Source organism: Podarcis pityusensis (assembly GCF_964106645.2).
Source record: "Podarcis pityusensis genome assembly, chromosome: 1".
NCBI lineage: Eukaryota > Metazoa > Chordata > Lepidosauria > Squamata > Lacertidae > Podarcis > Podarcis pityusensis.
Genome location: NC_138028.1, coordinates 113,886,199 through 113,906,486, shown reverse-complemented (window position 1 = coordinate 113,906,486; position 20,288 = coordinate 113,886,199). Strand labels below are relative to the sequence as shown.

The following is a 20,288-nucleotide window of genomic DNA, read 5'->3' as shown; positions in this document are numbered from 1 at the left end:
ACAGGTAACATTTGCAAGCCAGAGGAGATTGTACTGGCCACTAAACAAACTCACACAATGCAACCAAGCACATGCCACAACCTGTTCTATTGGTTGCATCAGGATTCTTCTTCCAAGGGGTCAGAGACAGGACACTGTGGATGCCAGAAAAAGCCTCTGTGGATTATGCTGGCAGCCCCTGCTTTAGACCGTGCCCTGATATCTTTTTTGGGGGGAGGTGTACATTATCTTCTGTCCTGCCCCAGTATATAGATCTCTGTGCTGTTCTCTCAAGTTACATCTGGGCCTTTTCAGTGTTTCCAACATTTCTGAAGTAAATTCCAACTTGCGTCATCTGAAAGTCTGATTGCTTTATGTTATCACTCTTGTCTCCGGTAACCAAGGAAAATATTCACAGACACCACACACTTGAGAGTCTAGACAGCAGTCATTTCCCAGAAACTACTTTCCCTGCAATGGTTTTCATTTGCGTCCACACAACGCTTCCATAGTGCCCTCCTTTCTGTTATTCCCGCAGAATAGCCTCTGGTGCCTTAAAACTACATTTAACTTAACAGACACCGGTTTCAAATTCTTTCCTTCTTCAAATTTTCTGTAACAAAAAGAGGCAACAATAATGCATTCAACTTTCATTACGTAATTGAGACAATCAGACCTTGAGAACAGGACATATGCAGTTGTAGGTTGCAAATTTAGAAGAAGATCACACAATCCCCTTAACGCCTACATTTACAACAGAATATCTGAAATAATGATTCCTTCTTAAGGTGCAACCTTGTGCCATGACAGATAGGAAAGTTACAGTGAACACACACCAGCCTTCCCCATCTTGTCGCTCATCCACCTCAGTGAAGTTAGGTAAAGGTAAAGGGACCCCTGACCATTAGGTCCAGTCGTGACCGACTCTGGGGTTGCGGCACTCATCTCGCTTTATTGGCTGAGAGAGCCAGCATACAGCTTCTGGGTCATGTGGCCAGCATGACTAAGCTGCTTCTGGCGAACCAGAGCAGCGCATGGAAATGCCATTTACCTTCCTACTTGCACTTTGACGTGCTTTTGAACTGCTAGGTTGGCAGGAGCAGGGACTGAGCAATGGGAGCTCACCCCATCACGGGGATTTGAACCGCCGACCTTTTGATCAGCAAGTCCTAAGCTCTGTGGTTTAACCCACAGCACCACCTGAATCCCCTTGGTGAAATTATTGGACTCCAATTACCATAAGCTCCAGCCAGAATGATTGATGGCCAGGAATGATGGGCATTGTAGTTCATCATTTGGAGAACCACAGTTTCCCCAGCCCTAAGCAAACTATTGGAGAATCCTGGAGGTATTATCATTCCCTCCAAGGGACTGAAGATGGCATGCTTCTTGCTGCTGATGCCTTCCTTAAAAACAACAACTCTGTGAGCATAGGTTAGACAGAGAGTGTGCACAAGGTTGCACAATGCACATCAGGGGTAGAGCTGCACACAGGAAAAAAACACTATAAATAAGTCAGAAATTAAATCGTTATAACAAAAGGAAAAAAACCTCCGGAAAATGGCAAATGTTTGCTCTCCCAGGTCTACGCTTTTAACTCCCAGGTCTACGCTTACTGCTCTGAACGCTAGACCAGAGGCCTTCCAGATGTTGTTGGGACTCCAACTCCCATCCACCCCAATCGGCATGGCCAGTGCTTACGGATTTTTGAGAGCTCTCATCCAGCCACATCTGGGGGAATCACAGATTCCCCATCCTGGACCATACTCTCTCTGCTAGTTAAACAGTGAAAGTCTAACATCTGGCTATACATTTATTGTATCCAGCATACATTCAAGTAATAACATATGCAAACAAGGCTATAAATTTGATATGGCACAATGTTTTTGACAAATCCATACAGGCAGCTGCTTTCTGTGTTTAGCAGACAGAAGTGCAGAGAGAGCATCCAGCCATTGTGAACAAGCATCCCTTGTTACAAATTCTAAGAGAGATTGCTAAACTCTGGTCATAATCCTTCTAGTTATGGGGAGAAATATTTAGCAACTGCCATATTTCTTTTCCTTTAATGATCGTAGTTACGGGGGCAGGGGGAACCTGACACATCAAATGTGACTTTTAGAAGGTTAAGTCCAGACCATAATACTTTAAAAAATATAATGTGGAGGGGATGGCATTCAATAAGCATTCAATCTGCTTGAAAACCGACAAACAAGAGTGTCGATGACCAATGCCAACCAATTCGAAATCCTATTTTAGGATTTTTTTCAGTTTTCATCACTATGCCTTCTCATCCCAACTACCATGCTGCCTCGTCCTGGTTTTACCTCTAGTATGTGTTTGTACTATGGCTTGTGTACTTTTAAAATGAATTCAGAATAAAAGTGAAAGTTTATATTTAAAAGTTCAACTTTGTCGTGTAGGCCGGTGATACAGGCAGACCTAGAACAAGTCATGAACTCAGACTCTTAGACACATGAGCAGGGGCGGGGTATGTGTGTCAGCACTTACTGACTTAAATCGAGAAAAATATGATTGTAGGCTTCCACAGTCCACAAATCCTTTTAAATAAGTGTATTGATTATGTGTGCGTATGTATGTTACATATAAGACTCTGGACCTTCCTTCCTGGAGAGGCTAGACTGGCTCTCTCCTTGTTGTTCTGCTGGCAGGTGAAGACCTTGTTAATTTTGGAAATTAACTGCATTTAATGAAATGGCTGGTGCTATGCTGTTTTTATTGTAATTATTTTCATGTTTTAAGTAGGTTTCATATACTGTATGTATATAGTTTTAATTCTATCATTGTTTGATCGCATTTTAATGTTTAATGTTTTTAGCAGTTCTTGTTTCTATCTGTAAGCTACCTTGAGTCCCATCAGGGAAAAAGCTGGGGTAATAAAATAAAATAAAAATAATAATTCTTCCCTGGAGTTTTCATTAGAGGACCACTTGATTCGTTCCTCGGACAAGTGATTTTTGGCTTGTAATTTTGGAAGAAGTAATCATCGCTGTGTACGTGTTTTAAAAATAAACCAGAGTTTTGTTCAGTAAACGAGGAAGAACACCCTGCCCCCTTTTAACCACCCTTCCTCCCTGCCAAAACTCCCACCACCTACTAAAAACTTTTGCCAGGTGGAAATTAGCTTGTTTGGTACTTGTTATGATGTTTGACATAATTATCAAAATAAAAGCAAAATCAGCCCCAGTGTTTCTCCACTCACAATGCTGTCAATTAAAGATCTACAAGAATTATTACATATACAGACCTTGGGGGAAAACGTTTTCTCCTTCATTATAAATCCTGACTCCACAGAGTATTTTTATTACTGTACTGCATTTCTCTAGTTGCCTTCTGTGGTTTTTGCCAGCTTCTCCTCTTGGCTTCCATGTGGAATTTAAAAGGTTTCTCCCCCTCCCCCCTTTTGAATAGCTGTGTCTGACATCAATGCCATGTCATGACACGAAGCTAATAAAAGTTAGACTCCATTGGTTCATCTAGCTGAGTATTGCTTACTGACTGGCAGAGGCTCTCTATGGTTTTGGCCAGGGGACATTCCTGGGGCCTTCTGTGGGTGAGCTTTAAGTTTTCTGTGTTATTTATGCATACCCTCCAACATTCCTCCAATGGAAATAGGAACGTCCTAAGGAAAAGCGGGATGGTTCCGGAATCAGATCAGAAACTGGGCTGGCTTCTCTAAACCCAGGACCATCCCTGGGAAATAGGGACACTTGGGAGGGTCTGTTATGTGATGGTTGCCGTCACCAGGTTGCTGCCATGTGCCAGGACTGGGAGTGCCCTACCGTGTCATCTGATGTCATCTTGGGACACCAGGTGCTTCAACACAATAGATTAGAAGCTTTCAAGTCTCCAGCTAAGCTTAGTGGCATGGAGAAGCTATGTAACTTCTCTGTGCCACCAAGGATTTCAGTTATGATAGGAAATAGCATGGGACATCTCTTGGACTGGTGCAAGTGAGTTAAGAGGGCTGTGCAATGTGTGGAGAAACCTGAGGGATGTTAAATTATCTGCAAGTTGTATGGAGAATAGAGTGCCGACTAGCTCATCTGATGCCCCCAAATCTTCTCCTTTGTTCTCCACTTGTTCCATGGCTACCCTACATCCCAGACTTGCACCTCGTAACGCTCATCAAAATGAAGAACATAGAGAGAAGCCCTGCAGGATTTCCCATAGTGGCCAACAAAATGCCCACAGGAAGCCCACAAGACATGAAGGCAAATGGCTTCTTCCCATTCCCGCCCCTCTGCTAATTGAGACCTACTGCCTCTGAACGCAAAAGATGTTTGTAGCCATCATGGCCAGTAGCTATCACAGCAAGTCCAACTCCACTCTCTTTCAGAGGAAGCGAATAATGCCTTCGTTATTAATTCAAACTTAACTGAACCTCTTTGTGTCAATACTCAAGTCATAACCAATGACAGAGACGGAGTAGAATGACATCACATCAACTGGGGAGAAGAGATTGCAAAACATACAAACCATCATCAGTGTCATGGTTAGTGTGTGTTAAATTGCAATCCAGAAAAAGATTATATCACAATATATAGATTTTAGCTTTTAAATGAGTAGATCTGCAACATTTGTGAATGGATAGGGTTTTTACTTTTAAAAAAAATTGCATGAGAATTTGTTTTAATTGTTGGAACCTGCCTGGGGACTTGAGGGCGAAGGGCAGGTAATTAATAACAGGCAATACGCCAGGTCAGTGATGGTAAATGTACAATACTTCAGTGATGTTGTATAAGCCACTGAGCCTGTTTGCAGTCCCTCATTTTCAGGAAACCATCTGGAGCACATTTCTGAGGTTTCAAGACAGGCTGACATGCCCGTGCTTTCTCCATAACTGTTAAGATTTAGAAATTCCTTTTAGAAGGATTCTCCAGGATTTATCAAGAATTGCTTGGGCACTTAAAACTCCTATGTGGAATGGCAGTATCCGTTCTTATTTGGGTCAGTTCTTGTTCCATCTTGCCCTAAATGAGTCCCCTAGAAAAAGAGTCAATGCTGCACTCAAGTTGTTGATGTTTAAAGCACCTCAACAGTGGCTGGAATGAAGTGTGTGTGAGGAGAGCATAAATTTTAAGAACCTAGCTACCCTGTGGACCTGAATCTCACATGTTCTGAATAGATAATCCCTACTGAGGGAGAATATCCATTGCATTTTTGAAACAGAGAAACTTCTTGTCTCTACACCCATGATGATTTACAAAATACATTGAAGCCACCACCGTAATAAAACTGGAATCTTAACAAACATACCACTGATTCAAAGACGTTGGCAACATCCATTCTCAATGAAATACAAAACAGCTCACAAATTTACTGAATCACCACAAGGAAAAGGCTGAGATGGGCTTCACTTGGGAGCACAATTCTTAATTTATGACCATAATCAGAGCCAGTTCTTCAGCAGCAGTTCCAAATCCCTTTTCATATCCTGCCATTTCACTATTAATGTCAGTTTATAAATTTATCCACTGACACTGCATCTACTGAGTGGGTCATCCTGACCAGGCAATGTTCTAGAAGAACTATAGAGTGAGTTGGATACAGAATATTATTTTTTTTTTGAAACAGGATGTTATTTTCTATTGTCTTTGAACTCTTCCCCAGGAAAATCTCAAACTGTTACATCTTTCAATACAAATTCTAGTTTTCACTTCCCATTCCACATGGTCTAACATCTCCAACTGCTTTGATAAAATTTCTGCTTGGGTAAACCATTAGTCTCTCAAATATAATCTAAACCTGAATTCCTATCTACCCGTCAAACTTTTTTTCTTTTCTTTTTTGCCCCCACAAGAACTGGGGTGGTGGCAAATTGGAAAAGGGAGTGAGAGGTAAGATGGTGTGAGACCATGAATAGGCAGAAGGAACGGAATAGATATTATGGGACAGTGTGTTAACCACAACCACCAAGCTACTAGTTCCTAAGGAATGTTGACTTGGTTTTTTTTTCCAGTGAGTCATTTCATCTTTCTTCACAGATTATGTTTGTACACTCTCAGTTTCTGTAATATGCAGTAAAGTGAGTTAATCTGAGTGGATTTAGACACTACAGTATCATTACATTCTGCAGGAGTCAAAAGGTATGCCTTTCCCTTTAATAACATGTTAACAGAGGGTGCCTGGCGCTGCCCAGCAATCTTCAGAAGCCAAAAAATATATTGTGTTTTTTAAATGGATAGTGTAATTTGTGAGTTTGGACCTGATACACCAGACACCCTCAGGAACCCTCATGCCAAGTTTGGTGACAATAGCTGGATGAACCTATGCCAAAAAATGGTCAAAGTCATGTCTCAGCCCACCATCACTAAGTTGAAAAAATATGGAAAGACATAGATAGCAAGCCAGCAGTGAGATGTTTGTAAGCCTATTAAGTCGGTTAGGTAAAGCAAATTTTAATGTGGTTAGACAGTACTGACAAAGATCCAAAAATGGGTCGAACATGCATATTTAACAATCCGTAGACTGAGTCAACACACGTTGCTTGATGCTTAGAACACTGAATTTTCAATAGTCAAGTCAACTTAGCAAAAAACCCAAGGAAAGTCACCAGCACGTAATACAGTGTAGTGTTTATTGTATGTAATGGAAGGTACACTTGAATTTCAAAAATTTAAAACATATAAAAAGTGGTTAAAGGGCTAACATTTTATCAACATTTGATAAATGCATTAAGAACGTTTATTATACAGCAGGGTACAATGTAGTGTTAATGCCAACGGGGCACCATGGAAATTAGTCTTTAAAAAATTCCACTATGTAAGCTTTATACAAACAAAACCACTTGCTGCTGTTTAAGATTGTATGGAAGAGACTGCTGTCTAAGCAGTCTTACAACAATTTTTAATATTAGATAGCATCAGTCATTAATTTGGGTGAGTGTTTCAAAAAGAAGAAAAAAAAGTAGAAATGTTGTCATTCACAGAAATGCACATCCAAGTCTTGTTTCTGATAAGAACAATAGGTACAGATTGTAACTCTCCCTATATGAAATAATTTACACACAGATGAAAGCTAGGAACACTAAAATAATCACTAAATAGAGTTCTTCCTGGAAATAAACAAGCCATTATGATTCCTGCACGATTGGATATGGAAAAAAAAACATAGTTGAAATAGTATTTCTCTTTTTAAACATAATTATGATTATTCTAAAATAAAAAGGGAAACAAATCAGCAAAATGTGCAACCTAAAATCAGCCAAGCTTATATTGTAGTACAACCATATTAAGAAACCACTGGTCAGAAATACAACTGCATTGGGAAAAAGTTTATAATCCACAAAACTCTTTGCCAGGCCATAAAGTAAAACAGCTCCACAGTTTACACAAGTAAAACTGAGGCAACATAGATGCGTGCTTAGGTTGTCTCCAGTTAAAGCAGATATTCAGGCAGATGATGTGACACTTTGTTTGTACACAGCATGGTATGCATTTCGGAGCAAGACATATGGAAAGCAAGACTCCAGAAGATCCATGGTCAGGAATGGAGACTCCTGGACGATCTAAAGTGAGAGGAGAGATCACATCAGAAACCTGGTAAGGAGTGGAAATCCCAATGCTGCTAAAATGACAAGCTACCAGCAAGGAGCGGGGGAGGAGAAGGAAATGCAGAGAGGCTCAAAAGAGTAGGGTTCAAAAGCGTTTCATGATTTTTGTTTTTTAAAGTAATTTTTCTGCTATGCTGCCCAACAGTATTTTGATCATTTGTTGAATTCTACACAGAGTGCTTGTCAAAGCCTCTTTTACCTAGGATAAAACTTTTGGAACAATCACTGGAATGAGAGCTTACCATGTCTAGCAGTAGGTAAACAGATTCTCTGTTCCTTGTAGTGGTTTTGTCTGTCTCCTGACCGATTTTCAGTAGACTAGAGGATGCAAGCTAAAAAAATTCACAAATAGCAAGTAAGTTTTCTACTCATCTAAAGCCACTTTAAAAATCATTTTAATTTCCCGACACATGCAATTTCAGAAATAAGATTTAACATGACATGATCTGTAATGTTAGATAATGCAATGGGGTTATGGATGTGGAGCATTCCACAACAATGAAATGAACAGGACAGACCAATTGTATAGCTCAATTTGTGTACTGGAATCCCTGATCAGACCAGTTATTCTGCAAGACAAAGTTCACACATGCTTGCACTATTGACTCAAATCCTTTATAGTCATTGTTGCAATCACTACCATATAGGAAAAGCCACCATAATGATACTGGCTTGAAATCAAAAGTTAAGGTTGTAAATGTTAATCGCAGTACAGCTGAAAGCCTTGGTGGAAATGAATGATTTCTGGAGCAGGTCAGCCCAAAATAAAAACTGTACATACAGCCAAGAATTCTTTGAGACGGTCTTCAATGCTTCCCTTGTGAATGGTAAATAAAGCTGCAGCAATCTGGTTGATTGCTTTGGCCAGGCAATGGATATTGTTGCAGTGACCTAAACAAAAACACATTTGTGATATTACTTTACCTTCACTCACACTCTGAACATTTTAGCTGAATGGAACGTGTCGTTTGAATAGGAGCAGAGTTAAGTTTAGCAAGGGATTAACTTTCAAATATAATATGGATAATCTTCATTTAACAAGGAGGAAGTAAAGATCTCTAAGAACCTTTTGAATACAGTAAAAGACATTACACACAGGTCCTGCTACCTGCACACTCAATATCCAAAAATTCACTTATCCACAATTGAAAAAATTATGCCCAAACCTCACTATATGCTCCACAGATTCACTTATTCGAACAGCCAACTTTCTTACTTCCTTTTTGTGTTTTTTTTTGTTGGTGGCAGCCATCTTTAGGCAGAAACCACGGAAAGATGGAGGGAGTGAGATCAGATGACTCAGAAAGCAGGAAAAATGAAACAAATCAGGGACAGGAGAGATTGGGCAAATCATCCCCCCCCCCATTGCATCTCTTTTGCTGATTGGCTGCAGCCATTTCAAGAAGAAACCATGAAGAGATGGAGGAAACAGAAGGGACAAATCTTGTATTAGAAATGTTTCCATAGGAAACAAGGGGAATCGTGGAATCATTATACCAACAATTGCATAACAAACAATTTCCAGGGAACTCATAAAGCGGGGCTACATTTATTCCAAAATCTGTTTCAAAGACTGATTTCTGGTTTTCTTTTTAATTTATCAGTTCCAAAGTTCTGTTCTGAAGACCTGAATCCTGCCAGGTGCAAATAGAACGGTGTGTGTATTTGAGTAAAGATGGGGCAACATGGTAACTAGCACAGGAATATGAGAATTATGAATGCTTCTAATGCAAATATCTAGTATGAAAACTAGTTTCAATATGACTTCCAAATAGTACTCAGCATTGTTCCTGTGCCCCCAAAAGCCTCCAGTCAAGTTTTAACATTTCCTAATCAATAGGACATTTATGTGCAACGGGTAGAACACATTCTTGGTAAGGATCCCTAGAACCAAAGTATGACTTGAAGTGAGAGATTTTTATTTCCTCTTTCAAAGCAACCATTGTGAGATATAAAATTGATGTACTATTCAACACCAAAAAGGACCAAACACCAATATCATAAAATGAAAGCAAATAAATATTCCAGATGAACATTTAATATAATTTCCCCCCAGAACAAATTTTCACACCAGTTTGTCTGAATATTACCTTCAATGGCAGGACTGTATTGAGACATCACATTACTGGCCAAAGTTGGTAAGGAGACAGCCACAAAGACCATCAGAAGGCAGGCAATTTTATATTCTTCCTCTGGACTAATGTTTTCTGAAAATAAATACAAATTTAGGAGATCCATTATAACTGGGTGGGTTCAAAACTCCTAAACTAATACTTCATCCATTCACAGCATTGGTAATGTTTCTGAGCCAAATTCTGTGTTATTTGGTTTGAGCTAACAAATATCAGTACTTTAGAGTAGCTGGGGAAACCCAGTCAGATGGGCAGGATAGAAATAAATTATTATTATTATTATTATTATTATTATTATTATTATTATTCCAATTCCACCAAGTGTGGCATAACCAATACTCTTCCATAACAGGTATCACTCTGTATAAACCAAGAGTATCTTGGTCGCACACCCCAACACATTTTCAGGGAAGGAAAACGAAACTTAAGAAAAATAGGATGCATTTTTTTAATTCCTAGAAGAAAATTTATCTAACAGCTATTCAAAGATTTTATAGCTCAATCAAAAGTAACCTAATGACAAATTGCAATTGCAAGAGGTTTCTTTCCTCTTAACTCCAGTGGTCAGCAAAGTTATTTCAGGCTTCCTTTTGAAAGATGCTCAGAATGTCTGCACATAGGAACTAGCTCAGCATGGCCACCAACCGAGAGCTGTTCATAAATGAGTGCTACTCCTCTAAAGTAGTTTCTACACCAGTATTTCACATTCCTGGGCCAACATGAATAAAATGTTTGGGGGGGGGAGGTAAAGCCCCACCCCACATAACTGATCACATGACATGGCACATGCATACCACTGGAAAGGCAATTCCCATAAACTGGGCGGGGGGGGGTGTTGGGGGTGGCAAAGGGACCTCGGCCCCTAGGAGTTGGCTCCTGGGGGCATGTGAGGGAGCCAGCCATAAAAAGTCACTCATCAATAACAAAAGCATTTGCAGTCATTTCAATGTAGTATTATCACTATTAACCCTGAGAAATACTAAGAAAATGTAACTAGAGATCAGAGCTGCAAATGTAATTGTTATATATTTAAGCTGACAAACCCTGAGTTTTGGCATCTTGGTTAAATCATGTGAAGTCATCCAAGTGTCTTGCAGAATACATGTATATTTGTTACTCAATGTGCGCAAGTATAGTTTCTTTGACATCCTTCAGGTTTCTCCATTTAGAACAATATCATAGCTTAGCATTACATGCAAACACAGCCAATATCCAAAAACGTTATGCAGCCGCATACCTGATTTTTGGGAAGAAAGTGCTACAACCAGAGCAGGATCTATCTCACAAGGCAGTCCCGCAGCTGATGAGAGCTCATATACATTCATTGCAACCTGAGAGACAGAAAGGTACTGCAGAGTGAAAAAGGCCAGAATAATTTTGTGGAATTTGTTAGAGCAGACATTGTAAAATCTTTTCAGCATTCACATTAAGTTACACATGAGAATGGAACCATGGAAGAACAGAAGCACCTTTGGTGGCAGCAATACACCTAGCTTATAGTGAAAAGCTCCATTAGCGCCACTTCTGCTAGCTGGCTGTCATCTCTCTCATGCCCCTCTGCCAAAAATTTGTATACCCTCCGAAACCATATTCAACAGCAACCTTTTAAGATTCCAACAAGTTCTCAAACTGGACAAACATAAAACTTTGTTAAGCCAAAGCATATAATGCATTAAATTAAAGCTGCCATACCGTGTCTACCAAAACTAGGTTCTGAGGCCTAAAGTGCAAAAGGGTTTCATAATCCATTAGGAGACTGGATGCTGATCAACTCAAAAACTAAATTGTTCAAAACACTTTTTGAATTACCCCCTCTGAAATGCTGTGTCCTTTTTATTTTATGACTTGCTCCTTTAGTATAAACCAGTGACTCCCAGCAGTTTGCAAAAGAGAAATACTGGAATCATAACTAACCACAGAAGTATGAAGCTGTATTAATTTCATTTTAATGAGGTTTACAGAAATATATACAAGTGCTACATCTGTCTATACATTCCTGCTTTTGGCATAATATACAATTTTAGAAAGAACTAAAAACAAACAAACCCCATTATTCTCACAAGCAATTACCTTCATATCTGTCTCTCTTGGAATGTGATCCTTAAAGTCTTCAATTGAACTTACAAGGAAAGGAATGTGATATGATAAGACCTAAGACAAAGAAGCATGCAACAAAATTGTTACTTTTGGCTACTGTATCTCCTAAGACAGCATGTTATGACTTGGTTGCATTTATTCTACCCTCTCCCCTCAGTTTATGCATTAAGAAGCCTGGAAGCATCATGCCAGAATCTTGCAGCAGGAGTGGAAAAACACCGGCTAACAAGAGTTTTGAATACTGCATTGCTTTGGGTCTAAAACAGCCGTATGTCAATTTCCTTTATTTTTTTAAAATGAAAGGTTTGGTTCTTTCAGCATATGTATGCAACGTACTTAATTTCAATTAAGATTTGATTATTCGTATTTAGTCTTGCAATCCTTTCACCACAGCACAAGCAAGCTGTGTTTTATTCAATCAACTGATCATTTATTGTATTTGACTAAAAGCCATTACAAATACATTTACAAAACCAGCAAATCCAATAAAACCTAATTAAGAAAGATCCAGAAGTAAGCAACCATTTACAATAAATTAAATTAATGAATCCCCTGCACAATCTACCGCGTTGTCTTTTATGTGGCTAGCACGAATACTTTTAGTAGCTTTTGCAAATAAAGCTGTGTTATATGGAACAAGTGGGTTGCAGTCAGATAACAGCCAACGTATTTTCACTTTGGTGTTCTGTATCTGTAGTGGTGCCAACATCTGTTCCAAAAATCTCTTTCTGGGGTTTTGATAGATCTGAGAATGGAGTATGTAATGGGGAAGAGCTTCTACTTCACCTACCCCACAGATGCAGAATCTTAAATGCCTTGGAATGTGCTAATATTTAGCGATTTAATCACTTTTTACTTTTACTTATCTATTCTTAGGCTTGCATGTGCTTAAATGTCTAACACAAAAGTTATAATGCCAAATGCAGTACTTACATCTCTAAGAGCTTCTTGTGCCAATGACCGGAAAGATAAGATAACACCGATAATGGTCATCCTCTTCAAAACACTATCAACAGCTGGGGGGGAAAGAAGAAGAAAATGCCAGGAACAAGAATGCTTTCTCCCTGCCCCTCCCTGTTTGATGTCTGTGGGAGATTGAGGCCATGCATAGTTGCCTCTCCACCAGCTTCAAGTCTTTCTCTCTCTCTCTCTCTCTCTCTCTCTCTCTCTCTGTGTGTGTGCGCGTGAGTCACAGCATCACCCAGTCATGGCATCTGCCACAGACAGACTAATATTAACAGCAAATTAAAGTGACCACTGCTGATGAAGCAACTTTTTTGGCACATTACTCGTCATAAGGGGGGCGGGGAGAGCATCATTAAGTACCAAAGGCACACCAGACTCACAATAATGTTTCTCATGTGGCACCAAAAGGCAACTTTAATTCCTTTACAAAAGTGCTCCAAAAGCTATTGAATAGTTTGTTCATCCACCGATTCACTCCTTGCTGGCTGAGCATTATGAGAATCTGGGAGAATGTGGCGACCAGCCGAAAGGAGCTCATCAGTAGACAACGTATCAGTTTTAATAATAATAATAATAATAATAATAATAATAATAATAATAATATATTTATACCCCGCCCATCTGGCTGGGCTTCCCCAGCCACTCTGGGCGGCTTCCAAAAGAATATTAAAATACATCAAACATTAAAAGCTTCCCTAAACAGGGCTGCCTTCAGATGTCTTCTAAAAGCCTGGTAGTTGTTCTCTTTGACATCTGGTGGGAGGGTGTTCCACAGGGAAGGCGCCACTACCGAGAAGGCCCTCTGCCTGGTTCCCTGTAACTTGGCTTCTCGCAGTGAGGGAACCGCCAGAAGGCCCTTGATGCTGGACCTCAGTGTCCGGGTAGAACAATGGGGGTGGAGACGCTCCTTCAGATATACTGGACCAAGGCCGTTTAGGGCTTTAAAGGTCAGCACCAACACTTTGAATTGTGCTCGGAAACGTACTGGGAGCCAATGTAGGTCTTTCAAGACCGGTGTTATGTGGTCTCTGCAGCTGCTCCCAGTCACCAGTTTAGCTGCCGCGTTCTGGATTAGTTGTAGTTTCCGGGTCACCTTCAAAGGTAGCCCCACGTAGAGCGCATTGCAGTAATCCAAGCGGGAGATAACCAGAGCATGCACCACTCTGGCGAGGCAGTCCGCAGGGCAGATAGGGTCTCAGCCTGTGTACCAGATGGTAATCAGCTGCCCTGGACACAGATTTGACCTGTGCCTCCATGGACAGCTGTGAGTCCAAAATGACTCCCAGGCTGCGCCCCTGGTCCTTCAGGGGCACAGTTACCCCATTCAGGACCAGGGAATCCTCCACACCTGCCCGCCTCCTGTCCCCCAAAAACAGTACTTCTGTCTTGTCAGGATTCAACCTCAATCTGTTAGCCGCCATCCAACCTCCAACCGCCTCCAGGCACTCACACAGGACCTTCACTGCCTTCACTGGTTCTGATTTGAAAGAGAGGTAGAGTTGGGTATCATCCGCATACTGATGAACACCCAGCCCAAATCCCCTGATGATCTCTCCCAGCGGCTTCATGTAGATGTTGAAAAGCATGGGGGAGAGGACAGAACCCTGAGGCACCCCACAAGTGAGAGCCCAGGGGTCTGAACACACATCCCCCCCCACCACTTTCTGAACACGGCCCAGGAGGAAGGAGCGGAACCACTGTATGACAGTGCCCCCAGCTCCCAGCCCCTCAAGACGGTCCAGAAGGATGTTATGGTTGATGGTATCAAACGCCACTGAGAGATCCAGCAGAACTAGGAAACAGCTCTCACCTTTGTCCCTAGCCCGCCGGAGATCATCAACCAATGCGACCAAGGCAGTTTCAGTCCCATGATGAGGCCTGAATCCCGACTGGAAGGGATCCAAATGGTCCACTTCTTCCAGGCGTGCCTGGACTTGTTCAGCAACCACTCGCTCAATCACCTTGCCCAAGAATGGAAGATTTGGGACTGGGCGATAGTTGGCCATTGTGGCCGCATCTAAAGATGGTTTTTTAAGAAGCAGTTTAATAACCGCCTCTTTCAGCGGGTCTGGGAAGGCTCCCTCACAGAGGGAAGCATTCACCACCCCACGAAGCCCATCGCCCAGTCCTTCCCGGCTAGCTTTTATAAGCCAGGATGGGCAAGGATAAAGGAGACAAGTGGTTGGTTTCACTCGTCCAAGCAGCCTGTCCACATCCTCGGGGGTAACAGATTGGAATTGATCCCACACAACTTGACTAGACAGGACTCTAGCACTCTCCCGCCCCGGCCCTGCTCCCACTGTGGAGTCTACCTCTTCTCGAATCTGAGCGACTTTATCTGCAAAAAACTTTGCAAAGTCATTGCAGGAGATCATGCGGCCCGTACTGGGCCCTGATGGAGCGGGTGGCTCCACTAAATTGCGAACCACCTGAAAGAGTCTCCTGCTGCTGTTTTCCACAGATGCAATAGAGGCAGTGAAGAAAGTCTTCTTCACCGTCTCTATCGCCACTTGGTAGGCTCGACATTGAGCTCTAACCCGTGTCCGGTCAGATTCAGAATGGGTTAGCCGCCACCGGCACTCTAGCCATCTCAACGATTGTTTCATTGCCCTCAGATCCGTGGAAAACCACGGGGCTCTCCGGGCTCCATGCAATCGGAGAGGGCGCTTTGGAGCCAAACAGTCAATAGCCCCGGTTAACTCCACATTCCAGCGGGCCACCAGGGAATCAGCTGAAAGGCCATCAACATGGGATAAAACATCCCCTACCACTCTCTGGAAACCATTTGGATCCATTAAGTGGCGGGGGCGGGCCATCTGAATCGGTTCCACCTCCCTGCAGAGGGGAAGGGTCGCGGAGAAGTCCAGTTGCACCAGGAAGTGATCTGACCATGGCACTTCTTTGGTTTCGCTTTTACTTAGTGTCAGATCACCAACATCCATAGAGGTGAACACCAGGTCTAAGACATGCCCGTGGCTATGAGTTGGGCCAGACTTATTCAGGGACAGCCCCATGGAGGCCATGCTTTCCACGAAGTCCCGAGCGGCCCCTTGTAAGGTCGTGTCAGCATGGATGTTAAAATCCCCTAAGACAACCAAACTAGGTGTCTCCAGGAGGACATCCGCCACGATCTGAAGCAGCTCGGGCAGGGAATCCTTGGTGTAGGTTATCTTTCCAAAATCAAAAAGTTCTCTGAGGCAGCCCGCACATTATAAGGCATAAATAGATGAAAAGGCTACTAATGTGACTACCAACATATATATATGCATACACGAGTGGGGATGTATATGTATGTGAGTAGATATATATATATATATATATATATATATATGCATCTGTAGGTTTGTGTCATGTATGTACGTTATAGCCTTAAAATGGAGACATTTATACAAAAGACAGCATGCACTTTTGGGGGCTGTAGCAGATGCTCCCCCACTAATTCCAGTGCTTCAAGCTATATGCAGATTCCCAGTTAGGAGCATAAACTAAAATGGCACTACTTGCTAGTTACTTACACGACAATCTTTTGAAGAGTGCTGCCATCTGATCTGGTTTATCAAAACTGGTCCTCATTTGCGTTAGCACTTCAACGTTCTCTACCACAAGTTTCTAAGACGAAGCAAGATCTCAGGTCAGGCATAGATCTGAGTATAGTAACAAGCGGGTGCTTTAGGACATTTCAGCGTGGCAAGCAGGAAGCAGAGCTCATGAAATCCAGATGTTCCCATTATCTGACTAGTTATACTAAGTAAGGCCCAGCTATGCACCAAACAAAAAGCATACAGTGTGATAATAAAGGCTCTCTTCTGTTCCACAAAGCACTTATAGCTCCAGTTGACTCATTAAACTTGAGCAGGGCTGCTGTAGAATAATGGAATTATTACAGTTTGAATGTCTTTTGCACAATGCGCAATGAAAACAACATGGGGGTGAGACACAATTTGCATACGATTTGCCATTCTTAGTTCCGCTTTAGGATTTCCCTTCCATATGTTTTCATGTGGATAATTATTTCTCACAAGGTAAAGAAGAGGCACACGCTTTCTGTGACTGGTCTAGACCAATCTCCTAATCACTGTCTCAACTCTATGATTAAAACCTTCTCTCCCTCCACTCCCAGCGAGTTTACATTTATTCACTGTAAACTAAGGGCAGACAACTGAAAACCCCTGAGTTCAATGCAGCACTTAGGGGTTTTTCAATCTGGCCGATCCCAAAGGGATTTCTCTTCCCTTTCAAGAGCTGCAAGCTGGTGATAGGTGAGCCGCCCCTTCTTTCTCCCCCCCCCCCCTCATTCTACTACCCTCTTCTCTGTATCTCTCCCTCCTTGTCCAACAGGCTCGTGGAGGATGGACAGCTTGCTCTGGCTGAACACCTGAATTAATCACTTGCCAAGCGCATTCCTCTCCCTACTCACTCCATTTGTTTTGGCTTCTTCCCCTATCCTTCCCCCAACTCCCTATCCTTTTCGCTGGACTCCCCTAACCACATAAAATTAGGCCAAGGAGCACATGTTTATTATCCCTGCTGACCAAAGCTAGGGACACTTCCCCATTTCCTGATGCTTTCTGTTAATAGAAGCTAAACTATAAGCTAATTCAGAGACCCCCAAACCAAGGTCATCTCTTCTGGAGAAGCAGCATACAGGAACACAAGTAATGACTGAAGTTTTGCACCAGGACAGCAAGGAACAAACTATGCGCTGGTCAGGATACAATCTAACCTGACTTGAGGCTCATGCACATTTAAAAAAAAAAAGGTCAAAGAAATAGAATACATATGAGCAGATCCAAAGATCTTCCCCAGTATTTCTGTGCAGAGTGTTTAGACATATATTGCTTATAAAGTCACTCCAACCAATGGCACATCATAACAAAAGCCTTTTGTGTGTGAGGAGAATTGAAACGCCTGTTTGTAGTATGTCGTGAGTGTTCCTCATTCAAAGGAAAAGGGTCAAAACTCTGATGAGCAAGTACAAATGCTTGGACTAGTCTAAAGTAGTTCTTTGGATTCAGGCCATGTATTCTTGCTATAAAGCAACTTCTGTTTTTAATTATAAAAGCAATGACCAAAGAGAAGCAATGGAAGTTACCTTGAGTTCAGCAACCTGTGAGGAAATGTGCCACATAAGGCTTTCACTCAAGAACTTCATGCCATATGGACCAAGGAGTTCTGACAGGGCTCTCATTTCTGAGGAAGAAAAAGCATTTATTCTGCTGCAAACCAATTATATTGTCTTAATTTAATGAACACACTATATTTTATTAATTCATTCTATAAGGGCTATTGCATTTCACACATTTTAAATTTCCAGCATCCTATTTCAAATGCTCAGGATGCAAGATCTGTAATATAGCAATGTATTGCAGTACAGTATGAATATTAAATAGGTGAAAATAAAAATGAAAACCCTCCATCTTAACTAGCTTAGTCTGTACTACCAGAGGTCAAGAGGCCTGATAAGAGCCTTAGTTCTCCCTAGATATTAGAGAGGGTCAGAAGCAGCAAGGGGAACTTGTAGTGCTGCTTACTGTCTCCAAAGTTTGGTATAAAAATGAGACTTGGCTTTTCCACCCACCCCGAGCCTTGGGAAAACTCACCTGATATGTCTGAATATTCTTCTGCATTGAATGTCAGTTCGTTTTCAGTAGGCAAGTTCACAAATGCTTTCATCGCTGGGAAATAGGCTATGTGGCCATTACTGACTTGCCTCAGCAAGGTTTCCAGATACCTTCACGAAAGAAACAATTATCTATTTTTACAGTAGGCTACAAACATTCCTTACCATTAATTTCATTTACCACCTTAACTTTGATGAAACTGCACTGACACTGAATTTGTCACTGAGAGTTGATCTTGAAAGTCCACGTAAAGCCACAACACACATGTATTAAGAATTGCATAATCCTCAATGATGTTTCCCTTGAATAGTCAGCAACTTCATTTTAAATAAAAGTGTAGTTTGCTTTTAGTATGCAATAGAAAGCTAAACGCTGTTGCTTATTGGCATCCATTGTTCATGGCATGCGATTCAGTTTTTCTTCGACATTATCTCAATTTCAAGTTGCATGGGGAAGAAGAAATTCAAAGATTATCTACAGAAACACTGCAAAATTAAAGAATGCTAGAGTGATGTTGGATTGAAAATAAGTGGTTTCCAGCTGTACTGGATTTAAAATTATAGATAGACTAAGATTAAAGATTAGGATTAAAGAAGTTTAAGGAAATGGAAATTTGGTATTTAAGAGGTAAAATTTTAATGCTATATTACATTAAGATTAAAGATTGGGATTAAAAAAGTGGAAAAGAAATTGCTGGACAAACAATTTGGACTGGAATACAAAAGAGGGAGGTATGAGGAGGTCCAGAAAATAAGTAAATTTAAAAACGGAAATGAAAAGGTGATATTGTTTTTAATTGTTCTGTTTCTTTTGTTTTTTGTTTTTTTGTTCACTGTGTTTTTTTTTTTGTTTTCTTTGGATTATGTATTGTGTATTTGTGTACTTCTTTCTTATGTTTTTCTGTTTAATCTTTTAATGAAATCTTAATAAAAATCATTTAAAAAAAAAAAAAAGCAAGTTGCATGGGGAAGCAGGGCACAGTTCAGATTAAAAGCTGCAATTTGCCTCACTTTCACCTTGGCACTCTCCTCCTTCCAGATTTTTTTCTTTTCTGCATGAAAACTTTTATCTCACAAAGCAAAAGGGGTACAGGATGAAACTCAGATTCTTACCAATTTGTGTACAGACTGGTAATGGTTGGCTCCCCATGACTATCTAAGTGCTGGGTTTGTTGAAGGAGGACGTTATTAAACACTCTTGTAATGTCAATCTGTACATAATTTTCTATTGATTGGAGTACTGTCATGTAGGCTCTCACACTTGTTAACAACTCAGAAGGTTTTGCGATCTCTTGTGTTGCTTGATTATACATAGTCATGCCAACAATTGACCTTTGAAAAGAAAGAAAGTTATTAGCATGCTACTGAAGTGAACCACGTGCTATGTCCTGCCTAATATCAAGGTGAGCCATCACTCTTCAGACCTGGCATGTAGTGTTAACTGACCATTTGGGATAAATTTGGGATAAATTTGCACCAAGAGGCACCCGTACTTTTCTGACATTATCTGTTGTCTACTCTGACTTTGCTGAATATTGCCAACATAGAGTGAAAGCACACTGCAGCTGGGTGTTAGAAAGCTGCAAACTGGAGCTGAAGAAAGCTACTCCCCATAGCCATTGTACACAAAGATGTATGGAGGGAAATTCAGCAATCTTATATTGAACTATTGCTATCTATTTGACCCCTGTATAAAAGTCAGATTTGCTGCTTAAAATTTGTACCAATTTAGTCCTAACAGTTACAGCTGTGAGAAATTTTAAAATTCTTGTTTCCTATCTGTTTCTCTTCTTCCTTGAGATGCAAGTCTACTATTTGCTTATTAAATCAGATAATGGCAAGGCCAATATACTAAAAGCTCCCACATACTAGCAGGATATGAATCTTTCATTTTCCATCTCCCACTCACCAACTTTGC

The 20,288-nt window shown here is 41.0% G+C and overlaps 1 protein-coding gene across 4 annotated transcripts in view; it reads right to left on the bottom strand.

The window, feature by feature from the left end:
- Positions 1-6,563: 6,563 nt before the first annotated feature.
- Positions 6,564-20,288, bottom strand: part of NCKAP1 (NCK associated protein 1) — a 50,462-nt gene continuing 36,737 nt past the window's right edge. For all 4 annotated transcript variants that reach the window (XM_081023541.1, XM_081023542.1, XM_081023543.1 and 1 more), the window contains 11 exons: positions 19,484-19,702; positions 18,351-18,481; positions 17,843-17,940; positions 16,266-16,359; positions 12,718-12,800; positions 11,758-11,838; positions 10,925-11,018; positions 9,646-9,762; positions 8,337-8,446; positions 7,798-7,887; positions 6,564-7,510 (listed from right to left, as the gene is read on the bottom strand). In XM_081023541.1, the coding sequence (XP_080879667.1) occupies positions 7,394-7,510; positions 7,798-7,887; positions 8,337-8,446; positions 9,646-9,762; positions 10,925-11,018; positions 11,758-11,838; positions 12,718-12,800; positions 16,266-16,359; positions 17,843-17,940; positions 18,351-18,481; positions 19,484-19,702 (1,234 nt within the window). In that variant the 3' untranslated portion in view covers positions 6,564-7,393. The remainder of the gene's footprint in view (positions 7,511-7,797; positions 7,888-8,336; positions 8,447-9,645; positions 9,763-10,924; positions 11,019-11,757; positions 11,839-12,717; positions 12,801-16,265; positions 16,360-17,842; positions 17,941-18,350; positions 18,482-19,483; positions 19,703-20,288) is intronic.